A 15,646-nucleotide genomic window follows, 5' to 3' on the forward strand; every position below is an offset into this window, starting at 1 on the left:
CGCTGGTCCTCAGTGTCATCCAACCCCTCCACCACCCCACCCGAAGCCCCGGCACTGCACACGGACACGGGCACCGATGAGGACAACGATTTTGTCCTGGCTGACGGAGATGTACCACACACGGACGAGCCCCATAGGGCCTCCCCACCGGACGAAGTTGGATCTTTTCATTCCATTATGTCAAGGGTCTCTGAGCTGTTTCAGTTGGTTCCTGAGGAGACTAAGAAAGAAGGGTTCCTGTACCAGCAGCACAAGTCAAGAAGGAAGACCATCATGTCCGTTCCCTTCCCGGACGACATCTGGGAGGAAGGCTGGCGCTAAGGAAGAACCAAGCGTGACAGATTGGAGAAAAAGTACAGGGTACCAAATTCAGCACCCAGGTGCTTAAGGTCTCAGCCCTAGCCCAGCTCGGTGGTCTCAGCCGGAGCCAGGAAGCGCTCAGCAAATCTTTCGTCGGCAGCCATGGTACCTCTGGACCAGGAGGGGAAGAAGTTGGATGCAATGGGCAAGAGGATAATTTATCCAGCTGCTTATAACATCAAGGCAGCTGACGCCTTAGCCATTTTGTCCCGATATGATCGGGAACTATGATGCAAACTGGGTCCTATTCTAGACTTCCTGCCTGAGAACAAGAAGTTCCAGGCACTGTAACATTTTCAAGAAGGGGGAAGTGGCTTTGGACCATGCCATCACAGTGGCGGTGGACATCGCAGAAATGGATTTCCACCAGATGGGGTATGGGGTGTTCCTGCATCGGCAAGGTTGGTTGAAGGCCACAAACCTCTGCCAGGATGTTCAGGCTAAGGTGCTGGATATGCCGTTTGAAGGGGAAAACGTCTTCGGCAAGGCAGTCCACGAGTCTTTGCAAGCAGTAAAATCCGACATGGAGACGGCACACTCCCTGGGAACATTACAGCAATGATGGCTGTCATCCTTGCCCTCATTCAGAGGAAAACCCGCCAAATCTTCCAAGGGTTATACTACACCGTACTGGCAGCCTTCCCACTCCTCCACGCAAGAAGCGTACAGGGGTCACTCTCAAGGCAGAAGAGGATAGCGCTGGTGCCACCCGGAGGGCAGAGCTCTGACCCACAAGCAGGCCTGAACAGGCCGTGGCCTCAGGCCCTCCATGTATGAATCCCAGTGGGAGGCCGGCTGGCAAAGTTTGTCAGCACGTGGGAAAAGATCACCACAGACAGATGGGTGCTAGACACTCTCTGACAGGGGCACACTTTGGAGTTCCAATGCAGGTGTCCTTTTATTCCGCCGATACGATGACAAGAACATCACAGACCACAGCTTCTGCAGGAGGTGCAGGCCATGTTACAGGAAGGGGGCAATAGAACCATCCCCCAGCTTCTCCGGGGCTCTGAAGTATATTCCAGATACTTTCTGGTTCGAAAAGAAAACAGGGGGCCTGGAGACCGATCCTGGATCTGCGTCATCGAAGTACTTAAGCTCTGGATGGTCATGTTGCAGCACATGCTCGGCCAACTGGAAGGAAGGGGATTTTCCGATGTCCTTGGATCTGCAGGACCCCTACTTTTACATCCCCTTTCACAAGAAGCACTGCAAGTTACTACGATTAATGGTTTAGGGTCACCACTACCAGTTCAAGGCTCTGCCTGAAGTCAGCCTGAGGGTCTTAATGAAAAGTGCCTGGCCGCGGTGGCAGCGCATCTTTGTCTACAAGGCATCCACGTATAACCTTACCTAGACAACTGGCTGGTGCGTACCCACTCTCACACACTGGCAAGCAAGCACACATCAAGGTCCGTACGTCTGCTGACGGAGTTGGGGTTCTCCATAAACTATCCAAAGTCCTGCTTGACGCCCTCTCAGGACGCGCGGTTCCTAGGTGTCTGACTCAACACAGTGACGTGTTTGCCGTCTCTCTCAGAGGAGATGTTGAGAGCCATACAAGGCAAAGTGCAGCATTTGTCATCAGCACAGAGAGCGACGGTGCAGTCCATCAAATCTCTGCTGGGCATAATGTCCTCCTGCATCGGCCTCGTCCGCTTCTGCAGACTTCACATGAGACCTCTCCAGGTGTTCCTGGATTCGAGGTGGATGCAAGTATCTGGGACCTTTGTGGTCAAGAATATCCCTCAACGAGGAGCTCCCTCAGACGATACAGTGCTGGGGCATAAGACTGCATCTCTTCCAGGGGGTTCTGTTTCAAGTTCCACGATACCAGGAGACAGTCACCACGACCGCCTCTGTAGAAGGATGGGGAGCCCACACCAGACAGTTGCACGCCAGAGGCCTCTGGCAACCGGAGGAAAAGGGCCTCCACATCAACGTCCTGAAGCTTCGGGCCGCAAATTCAATTATTTCTGTCTCAATTATTTTCTGCCATCGCTGAAGGGCAAGGTGGTGAGGATCTTCACAGACAACGCCACCATGTTTTACATCCGGAAGCAAGGGGGGACCCGCTCACCGGTGCTCTCCAGGGAAGCCCATGGTCTGTGGCTCTGGGCCAATCAGCAGGGCATGTTCCTCATTCCTTTTCACCTGGTGGGCGTCAAGAACACCATTGTGGACTCGCTCATCAGGTAGTTGCATTCCTGGCACGAATGGGACCTTCGCCAGGACCAGGTGGACCTTCTTTTCGAGAAAAGGGCCAAACCCCAGGTTGATCTATTTGCGACGGAGACGAATGCCAAGTGCCAGAAGTTCGCAAGCAGGTTCCCTCAGCCGAGGAGCATGGGGGGTGCGTTTTTGTTCCTGTCGGAGAAATGGTTCCTATATGCTTTTCCTTTTTTTCCCACTCATACTATGTGTGATCAACACACTCAGACAGTACCACTGCAAGATAACGCTCGTCTCTCCAACGTGGCCGAGGCGGATCTGGTATCCAGATTTGCTGCGTCTGTCAGTGGCCCTGTCCATCATGCTACTGCTGTTCCCAGACCTTCTTAGAAGAGAGGGAGGGGCGATTTTGCACCATGATCCGGGATTGCTGAACCTGAGGACATGGCTCCTGCAGCCCTAGAGTTTGGGTGTTATTCTTTACCAGCAGAATGTAAGGAGCAAGCAGCCTTACTTGTCTTCCCACACCTCGATGGTGGTACTGGGTACACACCACACCTTTATGCCAAAGGTACAGTCGGAATTCCACTTCAACAAACCTTTGGTGCTAACCTGTCTTCTTCCGGAATCCGTCATCGCCAGCAGAGAGGGCCTTGCATTCGCTAGACGTTGCTCGTGCCTTGAAGTTCTATGTGGCACGTACAAAGAATTTCCAGAAGACTTCTCAGTTGTTCCTCAACTTTGGACCTTTAAATCACGGAAAAGCTTTCTCGAAGGCTTCCATCTCCAGGTGGCTCCCTGACTGCATCATGCACTGTCATCGACTGGTGAACAGACGGCTGCCAGGCCGACGAGAGCCCACTCCACCAAATCCATCGCATCAACAACAGCGTTTCTCTCTGGTGTGTCCCTAATCGACATTTGCAGGGCTGCTATGTGGAGGTCCATTAACACTTTCAGAATGTTCTACTGCAACGACAGATTCCAGGGAGGAGTCCAGAGTCGGCCAAACAGTTCTACTAAACCTGTTCACTTGAGGTGAGTCTGTTCCAGAGGTGAATGTAAATGTGTTATTGCCTCAGTTGAGGCTTGCCACCTCCTGTGGTTGAGGATATGTACTGCTGTGTAATCGTTATTCGTGAGCATGTAAATCTATGCCAGACCCCATGCTAGAGAAGGTTTAAGTTATTTACCTGTAATTATTGTTCTCCATCATGGGTCTGGGGTGCATTCACATGCAAACCCTCCCTCCTTCTCCTCTGTGGCTCTACTTGGTTCATGCTGCCACTTTACGTGCTTAGCAAATCTGAAGATGGCCACCAAGGGTGGAGCTTAGGGAGAGGACCGTCATTGGATGCAGGCAGTATGACCCAGAGGACTGATTGGTTTAGAGGAGAAATTGTTTCTTTTACTGAGAATTCCCAGCCTGACCATGGGGAATATCGATGAGCATGTGAATCCGTGCCATACCCATGCTGGAGAACAATAGTTACAGGTAAGTAACTTAAACCTTCTACAGTCACACATCCGGAAACCTGTAGATGTGCACCTTAGTCTGTGACAAACTTCCATTATTAGTAATAATCCCAACTCACCATACTGTTCCCATCACAATAGAATTTGGGAGGCAATGGGATTCCCCTGGTAACAGGTTGACTGCCACCCCTGAATTCCTTTCTCCCCACCTAGTTTAGATTTCTGTTTGTATGTATAGATATATATGTACATGACACCCTATTTGCCATTCTGTATATTCTCAAACATAATGTAGTTTAATGCCTCTCCTGGCTGCCTCACTCATGCCTAAACACATTGGCAAGCCGCTCTCCAGAGACCTCCGTCATTCTGAATTGGGCCACTTAATGGCAGTTTTCCTGTCATGTGCTTGGATTCTCTACTCCACACTAGGGGAGGGGGAGCATCTGAGGAAATCGGAAGTGGGATTCTTCTCAGTCAGGATTTTTGGTCACAACATAGTTTACATTAAAAGTCTGTTCCCTGCAACTCCATCACATACACACCTCTCACAGATAGCTCCTGCTTCCCTGTCCTGTAAGGATTTCTCCCAGTCACTGGGAGTCCCTGTGAAACTGGTACATGTACCCTTTCAGCCTCTTTGGAGACAGCATGCTGCCATCTATTATCGGACCCCTGCCACCACAGTGTCGAGCCACCAAACCAATCAGCAGGACATTGCATCATTAACCACTGCTCAAAGCTTAAAACCCCACATCCAAATTAGCATCCATAAATCTGCTTTATTTATCTTGTAATATGTGTACAGTGATTCTTGGTAGTCTACATTTATTTATTTGTTCTGCATAAATGCACCCTGGACACTTACTTGCAATATGTTATGCACTATTTGCACAGTGCCAAACTGCCATTGTGATGGCCTTGAAGTGCAGAAGATTGCCTGGGAATTTGTTCGACCATGGTCTGAACTGTATATTACATTACAGGTAAGTAACATGATCAATTGTAATTCTGTTGGACAAAAATAACAATTGCTTTGGCAGAGATGTCTGTTGGATAAGGGCATTTAACTATGTCAGTAACTAGTGATTGGTCGAATTAGGTGATGGGGCTCTGATCTCCTCTTTTTAGCACAGCATCCCCATAATAATTGGAAAAGTGAATTGAGGCACAACCGTCTGTCATGATGTAACAGATTGCAGTTGTGGCTTCTGCAATTTCATGAGAAACGTTGCATTGCATTGCAGGCAAGCAACATGATAAACGGTATATTACATCACAGGAAAATTATTATTTTGGGTACTTGTGAATCTCCTTAGAATAACATGCTGTGCATATAGTCCGACATCTAGTGGTAATCGCAGAGTATTGCGTCTTTCCTTCGAAGATCGAAAAGGGACATTGACAGGGCCGTGACTATAACACTATTCCGAACATGACGTGTAGTGTACCCAAAATCCTACATGCGTCAAGGTCCCACCAGATTGTTTTTTTCTGCCTATCCAGTCGTCGCCTACTGTGGAGCTTGTTAAAGAGTTTATATTGCTTTATCTTTGCTTAGCGCGTTCTCGCCAAGCTTCTTCGATGTCTGTCTCGACGACTATGACATACGCTCGACGGCTGATTTCTTTTTTTTTTTTTTAAACTTCTTTTTATTAGTGGTCACAACAGATACATAGCGCCATTTCAGCACTGCACCTCACACAGCATACAAGGATACATCTCTTGGTTTCGTTAATGCAATACAGATTACATGGAATCGTCGTCATCAGAAAGCATATCACACAAGTACATTCTAAAGGGGCCCCTGATGGCGTTGGGCCTACTTGTCACAGGTTGGGTCAGGACAAATTGTTCCTCACATTCGTTAACATGTGTCAGTTCACGAAGAAAGTGGTTCATGTTCGGTGGCGTGGGACTTCTCCATGTTGTAGAATACATTTTTTGGCCACTGCACATGATATGTTAAATAATCTCCTGTTTTTTTCGGAGCACTTGCCAATGTCCCCAAACAAGTATTTCTGAGGCGTTAGATCAGGGGGGACCTGTGTGATTTCTTCCAAAATTTCAGCCACCATGCACCAGAACCCCGCCACAGTCGGGCACTCCCAGTACATGTGGAAGGATCCTGCCAGAGGTGCCGTACATTTGGGCCATTCATCTGAGCTGTCAGCTGCAAATTTTGCCACTCTAGCCGGAGTATAGTGTAATCTATTTAGTATCTTAAAGTGAATTGAGCGCAGACCGGCATTGAGTGACACATTTTTTGTGAGCGCACAGTATTTGCCCCATTTCTTCTCTCCAATGGGCATCTGTAGATCCCTCCCCCATCTGGTTCGCCGTGGGGGTATGAATCTGCACTGACATATATAACTTGGAAAGCCCCAGGCCATCTTTAGATGTAACCAATTGTATACATGGCTGTAGGAGGGGTTCGTCCGGGAAGAGTGGCCATCTCACTTGGAATGCAGACATCATACAGTAATATTGGAGTGTCTAAAGTGGTCCCCCACCCACCGCTCTAACAAATTCCTTCAGGGCTACAAATTTCCTGTTAGGGAACATGTCGTCCTATTTAATTTCTCTATCGGGGTACCAGGGTTCCTGTAAATTACCATCATGCGTTGGAGGGATATCTGGGAAATTCCATAGGGGTACTTCTGGGTTATAAGGTGTTTCTATCTTCAGCCTCTTGTATATTGCCTCCCATGCCCAGACTGTACAGTTTACTGGATTATATTCACCTGAGTCTTTGTATCGTGTATTAAAAATAACCGATTGTATGTCTGTGGGATATGTGGTATATTCTTCTTTCTATGTGTGGGGTGATCTATCTGAGGCATCATACCAATATTTCGCTAATTGTACTTGGGCAACATAGTAGTAGAGCTCAGTCCAGGGCAGCAATACCACCGCTACAGTATGGCTCAGTCATCTTTTCCCACCTCATCCTAGCTGTTTTCCCGTTCCAGAGAAATGTCACTACCATGGATCAGAGTCTGGCGAAAAAGGTCCTGCCCGGCCATATAGGGACATTCACAAAAAAATATAGTAACTTGGGAAGGAAAATAATTTTAAAAATTCCGACCCTACCATATAGGGAGATGGGAAAGTGCCCCCACAACTGGAGTTTAGTATTTAGCAGCTGTAGTGCGTTTTCATGATTGTCAGAATATAAAGTGTCTGTCCCTGGAGACTAGGATTCCTAGGTATCTAATATGTTGTTCTGACCACTTGAGTCCACACGTCGTATCTGGGCATTTGGTAGCCAGGGTGAGCGGGAATATTTCGAAATTGGCACTATTATAGTATACCCAGAGTATTCAGCAAACTCATGTATTTCTGCCATGATGGGTGCAATGTTTTTTTCGGGGTCTCGGACATACAATAGCGTGTCGTAGCATATAACGAGATCAGTTGGGAGGAGCCTTTCATTTTTATCCCCTTATCTCCATGCCTTAGTCTCATCGCCACTGCCATAGGTTCTATGGTTAGGGCGTATAATATGGGCGAGAATGGATCTAGTGCCCCTACCCAACAGGAACAGTTCAGAGACGGACCGGTTTGTTAATACCCGAGTGCCAGGATCGGTATACAGCAGCTGCACGTATCTGATAAAGTTAGGCCCTATTCCAAATGCCTCCAGTACTGATAGGAGATAAACCCATGAAACCGAATCGAAGACCTTTTCGGCATCGAGAGATATATATTTGTGCCATTATACCAAAGAGCCTGCGAAGATTCAGGGCCGTGGATCTTGTGGGAATGAACCCGCTCTGATCAGGGTGGACCAGAGTAGGTACAGCTGGTAGAAGCTGGTTCGCCAGTACCTTCGCATATATTTTAGCGTCAGTGTTTGAGCGATAGGGGTCTATAGGATGACACGTCCTGTGGCAGCCGTCGAGGTTTGGGTAATAGTTATTATAGCTTCTCTCATTGTTGGGGGCAGCATATTCCTCTCTAGGGCTTCTTCCCATGTTTTCAACAGTATAGGAACTAGTTCCTCGTGGAACTCCTTATAAAATTCGGCACCTATTCCGTCCGACCCTGGTGCTTTACCAGATGATAATGCTTTCATTGCTTCGGTAATTTCCTCAGCAGTTATAGGTTGATCGATTGCTAGTTTTTTCTCAACTTGGGAGTTTCAGGAGATCAAGTGTCGCGAGGTAGGACTTTATTTCAATGCTCGTTTTTGCATCTTTGTTTGCATATAGTTCCTTATAAAATTTAAAGAATTCACTGTTTATACCCTCCTCCCTCAGAAGCACCTCCCCTTGTGTTGTTTGGATGCTAGTGATCTGATTCGGTTGCTTTTCATGCCTTAACAAGTTGGACAGTGATTTCCCCTCCCCGTACCTGCGTGCACGTATGGGGGCTGCTACATAGCGTATCTCTCTAGCAGCCAGGTTGTCAAAATCTCTAAGGAGTTTGTGTATTTCAACAAGTGTCTTTGTCCTGTGTGCGAGTAGAAGTTTCTTCTAGTGTGCCTAATTTGTTTTCAACCTCCGCTAGCTCTCGGCACACACCCTTCAGGAGGCCGACGGATTTCGATATCAGGACCCCTCTGACCCAAACCTTGAAAGATTCCCATACTGTAGAGTACATATCAACCGTTCCTAAATAGTTAGTGAAAAACTCAGCTATATCATCATGTAATGGTTCCACCACACCAGGGTCACCAAGTATTTAATTAGGCATCCTCCATCTTCTTGCGGGTCTGGGGCTATCTCGCAGCACAATCTCTAACAACACTGGGAAGTGATCGGACAGTTTGCGGGGGAAGATCTCACATATTTTCAGTGCTGCAGACATATTTGAGGAGATAAACCAATAATCAATTCTCGACTTAGAATCATGTACAGAGGAGTAATATGTGTGTCTCCTACTTCCGGGGTGTAGCTCACGCCATGCATCCACCAATGACAATTGCGGTATAACGTGCCCTAGCGTAAGCACCGTCTTAGTTGGTGCCCTTACAGTTTTCGTGGACCTATCAAGTGTGGGATCAAGAGCCACATTGAAATCTCCCCCCCATGTTATAATGGAGACATCTATTGAATTAATCAACTGAAACACATTCATGTAGAAGCATGGGTCATCAATATTAGGTCCATATGTATTTACTTACATAATTTGTTTGCCTACGATTTCCCCCCAGACCAACACATATCTTCCAAGTGGGTCCACCCTCTCACCCTCGAGCTTATACCCCAACGCGGGGTGTATAAGAGTGATAACTCCCCTGGACTGATAGGAGTACTCCGTGTGGAACTTTTGTTTGTCCCATTTGGGCAATATGTGCATGTTGCTAGATCCCATTGTATGTGTTTCTTGTAACATTAGGATTTGAGGGCAATGTCTGGCAACATAGTTGCCAATTTTCCTAGCTTTCATCAGGTTATTCAAACCCCAGACATTCCATGACACCAATCGAATCCTTAACCCATCACCGGTATTGTGTATTTGAGTGTTTCAACGACATCTCGTCACTCATAGTTTTGGCATATGTACAATGAGAGCAGCACCTGTATCTGAGCGACCACAAACTTATCAAACAGTGAACATTTAATTCTGCCAACTTCCCACCGGAGCCCAACATTGTCCAGTAGGCTTCAACTCCCAGTGTGTGCCATAGTAATTCTATTCCAGAACGGCAACCGCCCTCATCCCCTTGTCCCCCCATCCACCCTCATCATCCACCGCAACTTGATGATTTTCCCTCATAAACTTGTGGAATACTCCAGGGGTAGCCGTGTTGCTTCACATGACCGCCAGTTCCGGCCCCACCACTCTATTTAATAGTAGTCTGTGGGGCCGACCTCTGAAAACAACGCCACGGTTGCTGATATAAAGGATATGGTATGCTTTGTGTGTAATCAGCCGGTTCATGTCTTTAGTCCGCAGTCTGGTCTGTTGTTCTGTTCAGGTCTGCGCCCTGTAGGAGGTAAGGGTATAGAGTTCTCAATATAAGCCATGGCTTCGGCCGGGGATTCAAAGAAGTGCACCATTCCTGCGTGCTGTATTCTCATCTTGGCTGGGAACATCAGGGCATATGAAATTTGGCGTGCCTTCAGGAGTTTCTTGACTGGTTCATAGGATCTTCTGCTTGCCTGCACCGAGGCTGAAAAGTCAGGGTATATGTGTATCTGGTTTTCCTCATAGGGCAGTGTGCCATGCTGACTCGCCAGCCGCAGGATTGCATCTCTATCCCTATAATTGAGGAGTCGGGCAATAATCGTGCGTGGTGGCGCTCCAGGTTTAGGTAGCGGTGCCAGTGTACGATGCGCTCTCTCGACCAAGAACTGTTCCGAGAAGGATTCAGGCCCGAAGAGGGACTTGAGCAGTGCTTCAACTTGTTTTTCCATTTGCCCCTTTCCGAATGATTCCGACACACCCACTATTCGCACCTTGTTCCTTTTGACTGCGATTCGAGATCCTCGCATTTGTTATGTAGTTTGGACATAGTTTCCTTCAACTGGGTAATGTCTCGGCTATATGTGTGGTGTCTTAACTGGAGCTGATTCTGTTTTCTGTTTCAGTGATTCGTGCACTTTCCTTGTCCACTCTGGCTTTCAGCAAGCCAATAGTGGCAACTGGTTATAGGTTAGAGGGTCGACTGGAATTGATTCAAATGCAATAGTTTCGAGTCAAAAGGACCGGGGAAAAAAAGGTTGAATTTATTATTATTTTTTTTTGGGTGGCCCCACCCAAACACCTGTTTTTGGTGTAAAAACCACTTTTTTTCCAATACGGAAGCCAAAAAATAAAAATACATTTTAAAGAAGGCATTCAACCTTTTTTTTTTCCGGTCCTTTTGTTTCGAAACTATTGTAATTCGAAACAATGTATCCGATCCTTTGACTGGACACCGTGGCAACTATATCATCTAGCTTGACGTTGATTGCGAGGATTCCATTTTGTACTATAGTTGTCAGCTTGTCCTCCCGTTCACCGATTTCAGCCTCTGCTGTCTCATTAGAATTAGTGTGTACTTCTGCGGTGGCAGTCTGGTTCTGACTGCTCGTGTATGTGTCCATGGGTCCCTTCTTAATGCCCAAGGCCTTCGTTGCCTTCCCGGATTTTTGTGGCTCACCCATTTTAAAGTAGCAGTATATGGTGGTGCAGTGCCTGTAATGTTCGGATCGTGGCCAATTGTGCGGTTCCCCCACTTCTGCACACTATTCCACCAGTTCTTATAGTTTTTCCTTATATGTAATTAGCAGGGGGCTCACAGGTCGGTTTTATCTCGTTTATGCAGTTGTTCGGATGTAACCATTCAGCATGTGGGTTCCACGAGTGGACTGTGTCTCCCCACGTATTATGTTGCAGTCACATAAAGAATATGGTGACCAAAATTAGTATGACTACTTTCCAGGTAGTATCAGCTTCCAATATTGGCTGACAGTTTCCTGCAGGGTTGTCACCAGTTTACAGATCTCAGTTTCACAGTTGGATCAGGAGATTGTGCCCTCCAGCCTTATGGTCTCTCGTGTGGCGATCAGTGTTGGCACTATTTCAGGTTTCCACCGCTGTTGATTTTCTCCAGGCATATCCCACCGCCACCAGTTTGTATTTGATATGGCCCAGAATTCGGCAACACAGGTGTGCTGGGGGGGCTTGCCTCAAGGCCCAATTCCTCACATGCCTGTATCACCTTCCACCTGCACGCCAGCCGTTCGCACCACAGCAATGATTATTGGGATCGTGATGTTCGGGAGATGCGTGGGTTTTATGGAGCTCCCAGTGTGCACGCGGTCTTCCGCCTGCCGCGTATACTGCTGGACGGGCTGGAGATCAGTTACACCACAAAGTGAGCCTTCCGCCTCGTGGTGTTGTAGTGTTTATAATATAGGCACACTTCCCCCCCTGTCACGTCTCTCACTTTGGGCTTGGTAAGTAGCGCGTGTTTATTTTACTCACTCAGTTGTAGGCGGCTTATATGCAGTCGGTGCACCGTCCCTCTCAGCTCCACGGGGCCACGTAATTCCTCAGCGTCATGGGGCATTCCCACGACAAGGATCTTCGGTCCGCGTGGCGGCGTGTAGCACAGTCAATGCGTGGGTGCCAGCACGCCCGCTCCGGGGGGTTGTTGTACGACCCAGTCTTCTGAGGCGTCTGCAGGATTACCCCTACACCAATCGCCTTCTCACAATGAGGATCCCAGTTGCCCACATGGGATACACAGCGCGAGGCGCGATCCCGAGACCCAGGCTCCGCCCACCTGCGGCCTTCCGCCTTGCAGCGTCCCCGACTCTGCAGTGTTTTCTCACGGTTCTCTCAGGCTAGCCGCACCTCCACCCCGCGCCAGCGGATGTTTGCACGTCCTCAGCCCAGGATCTCCTGACCGTAGCTTGCCAGGATTTCTACTGTGTGCTCACGAATATCTGAGCTGTCTGCTCATCCGAGTGTTAGCTCTACGAGCAGCACCTTTCAGGATATTTCAGATTAGGATGTTTGGTCGAGCGGGAGCTCACGAATCAGGCAGCCATTTCTTCAGTGCGCAACAGCGCCCCCTCGACCGCCGATTTCTTATCGTCACTCTAACACGGCTCAACAGTAGGGAGAGTGGGGACCCTGTTTACTACTTTCTTCTGTGAATGCCTATTATTTGACCCCTCTCTTCCCTTTCCTTCCGTCTGGCTGCCTTTTTTTCTCCCGTATGGAGCAAACACCCTTTTAATTTTGCCTGTCTTACAACCGCAAATTCCCCTAGAAGGACACGCATGCAGAGTGCAATTGTTGCGTCCCTCGTAACCTAAAAAAGACAGGCGTACCAAGCAGTTGGTGGCCTACGCTATGCAGGCTGGGAGCCACTCGCTGGCGCCAGATGCAACGGTGGAGTTTATCGATTCCCATCTATCCGGCCCCGGTAAGCATGACGCTGGCAGTACGATGTGATCTCCACACACCACATCACTGCTAGAACTGAGCACACAACCCCTAGGCCTCTCTCGCAGGACTCGCTGAGGAAGTCATTGACGCCCGTAGGCCCATTGAAGACTTCGACGTCTACCGAACCCCACCTTCGCGACCGGCGCAAGGCCCTAAGCCTTCTTATTTACTGGGCGCGCTACATAAATCCTCGGCCCTCAAGGAGGTTGCGTCGAAAGACGTTCCTAAACGGACCCCCCTGGCTAAAAACACTTACCAAGCTTCTGGAAAAACATTCTAAGGCCCATTGCCATGGTTCTGAGCCTAAAAAGGCCCCCTCTGTCAGAAGGCTATTCTCCAGCCTCCTCTCCTCTCTCTCAGGCTCTGCAACAGGATCCTGCTCCAACTGCTTCCTCCCCCCCCCACCTAATGACTCCCCTTTGTGCACTAGGGAGCATTTTGAGGCCTGTATGGAGAGGATGTCTGAGTTTATAAAGTTTTCAGACACATTTTATTAGGTGGTTAGATGGCCTATGGACACTTGCTCTATACCTTTGAAATACCCAAGACTCCTTTCTGCAGCTGCACAGTTTTTATCCCCGTCTGAACACTGCTTACTCAGACCTCCTGTCGATGTGTACCATGAGCAGCAGGATGACCCTGATGAGGACCTCTACTATGTAACTGATCCAGATCAGGCTTAACAGGACCCCGTCTCTCAAGACCCAGACCTGGTCCTGGTTGATAACCAGGGCACTTGGCATACTACCCTGGCTCATGAACCTGACCCAGACAACATTTTCTTGGACACTCCTCCCGTAGTTCAGCCCTGGGGCTCGTCGCCCATTGACGATCAGATGCTCTTCAACAACCTCTTCAAGAAGGCTGCTGACCACTTCAAAATCATCACCCAGGAGGCCGTACCCAACACATAGAGGATGTCCTTAAGGAGAAGGCCCTGGCCAGACAGGCAATTCCACTCCTGAACTCGGTGAAGAAACTCATTGCTCCCTCCCAGCTTACACCCTCGCTCACGTGGGCTGTGAACCCTAGAGTGGAGAAGATGTTCCGCCCAACTTCCTCGGATCCCTAGTATATCAGAGACCATGCTGTTCCGGATTGCCTGGTGGTAACAACCACTTGTCTCGGGAGGATAGCTCAGCGGCAACGTGCACGCCTTGAAAGCAAAACGACAAAGAGCAACACAGGTTCGATCTCCGGGTCCGCGCTTAGAAACCTCTGGGTATTATGGGCGTTATAAATAACCTATCATATATCATATCATATATCACCAGAAAAAGGGCAGGGGTGCCCCTATCCTCGTCTTTCTCAGCCTGATCTTCCTCTTCCGTCTTGCCTTTGATGGAGAAGCACAGAAGTGTCCACATTGCTACATTGTTCACTGTATTATGCTATCAGTTCACTGTCTTCATCTCACCACGTGCTAATAGGCTTATAGACCTGCAGGGTGTACCTATGTGTTTAGATAATTAACCTTCATGCCAATCTCTCTGGCCTTTGCGTTTGTACAATAACTTATACCAGTTAAATATCTCTTGACAATGACCATTCCTGCTTTCTGTAAAGCTAAAATACGTAACTGCACCATGGGTAAAAAGGAAACCATACCTAACATGGATAGACAATAGGGAGTTAATTGAGATTTAATGCATCCAGAACTGGGTGATTCTTTCAAAAGTCTAATACTGTGCGATCATTTGTCAAGAGTTCAAATGTTCATATTCTCACAAAACCTACACTCCAATTTTATCTTACTTTTATTGTAATAATTGTTTCCTTTCGGGGCTCAGAAAATGTTTTGTTATTTTGAATACATCCGTTGGAATGGGATATTTTAAAAAATGTAAGGCTGTTGTCACATTTCTATGCTTTTATTTTGTTTAGATACACATTGAAGGGCATCAGGAACCTGATTTTCTATGAGCTGCCAACTTATCCACATTTCTACAGTGAAGTGTGTAATATGATGAAAGCAACGCATCGAGGTGACGAAGCCACGTGGACTTGTACTGTTCTCTATTCAAAGTATGATGCGCAAAGACTGGCTGCAGTGGTGGGTGCCGATCGTGCAGCTCAAATGCTGCAGTCCAAGAAAAACGTACATCTATTTGTCACAGGGGAAAATCAATAACCGACAGGAACGGACAGGAAGAAAGATCTGCAAAAGAAGCATGCTGGTGACTCTAAAAACATGCACATTTTTTCTTTAGCAGTTTTAGAACATTTGTAAAAATATTTTATTAAATCTGTAAAAAGAAAATCAAATGCACATGCAGGCACATGTGATCGATCATGTGTAATAAAAGGTTTTGCATAGATCCAGTTGCGACCAAAATGTCATTGCCAATTATGTGGACAAACTTCATTTAACATCAGATTGTTTGTTTCAGTTTGTCTCTCTGCATGATTGTAATAGTTGGTTGAACTGTTTTTTAAACCTGTGATTGATTTGGCATGTCAATTTAGCTTGGCACAATCACATCTTTATAGTTTGTATTTATTGGAAAGAATGTAGTGGTTGATGCATAAATCTGTGGATGGGGTGTGGTGAGCTAGTAACATCAAGAGAGGCCAGCGCAGAGGTAATATGTATTGGTAGACCACATTTACAATATTTTCTTGTAATGCATTTTTATAGTGCCTTTCTCCAAAGCTCCGTACAATAGAGAGCAGTACAATATGATTGAACAATACATTTACATAAAGGAGTATGCAGCCTCAGCAGATTTCACAAAGAGAAATAGAG

General features: G+C 47.5%; 1 protein-coding gene across 1 annotated transcript in view; it reads left to right on the forward strand.

Annotated features, from left to right (window-relative positions):
• Positions 1-15,218, forward strand: part of UTP25 (UTP25 small subunit processome component) — a 379,991-nt gene extending 364,773 nt beyond the window's left edge. The window contains exon 12 of the mRNA XM_069608503.1: positions 14,785-15,218. Coding sequence (XP_069464604.1) covers positions 14,785-15,031 — 247 coding nt within the window. The 3' untranslated portion in view covers positions 15,032-15,218. The remainder of the gene's footprint in view (positions 1-14,784) is intronic.
• Positions 15,219-15,646: the final 428 nt, after the last annotated feature.

Source organism: Ambystoma mexicanum, chromosome 4q, assembly GCF_040938575.1.
Source record: "Ambystoma mexicanum isolate Mex_15411 chromosome 4q, UKY_AmexF1_1, whole genome shotgun sequence".
NCBI classification, from domain to species: domain Eukaryota; kingdom Metazoa; phylum Chordata; class Amphibia; order Caudata; family Ambystomatidae; genus Ambystoma; species Ambystoma mexicanum.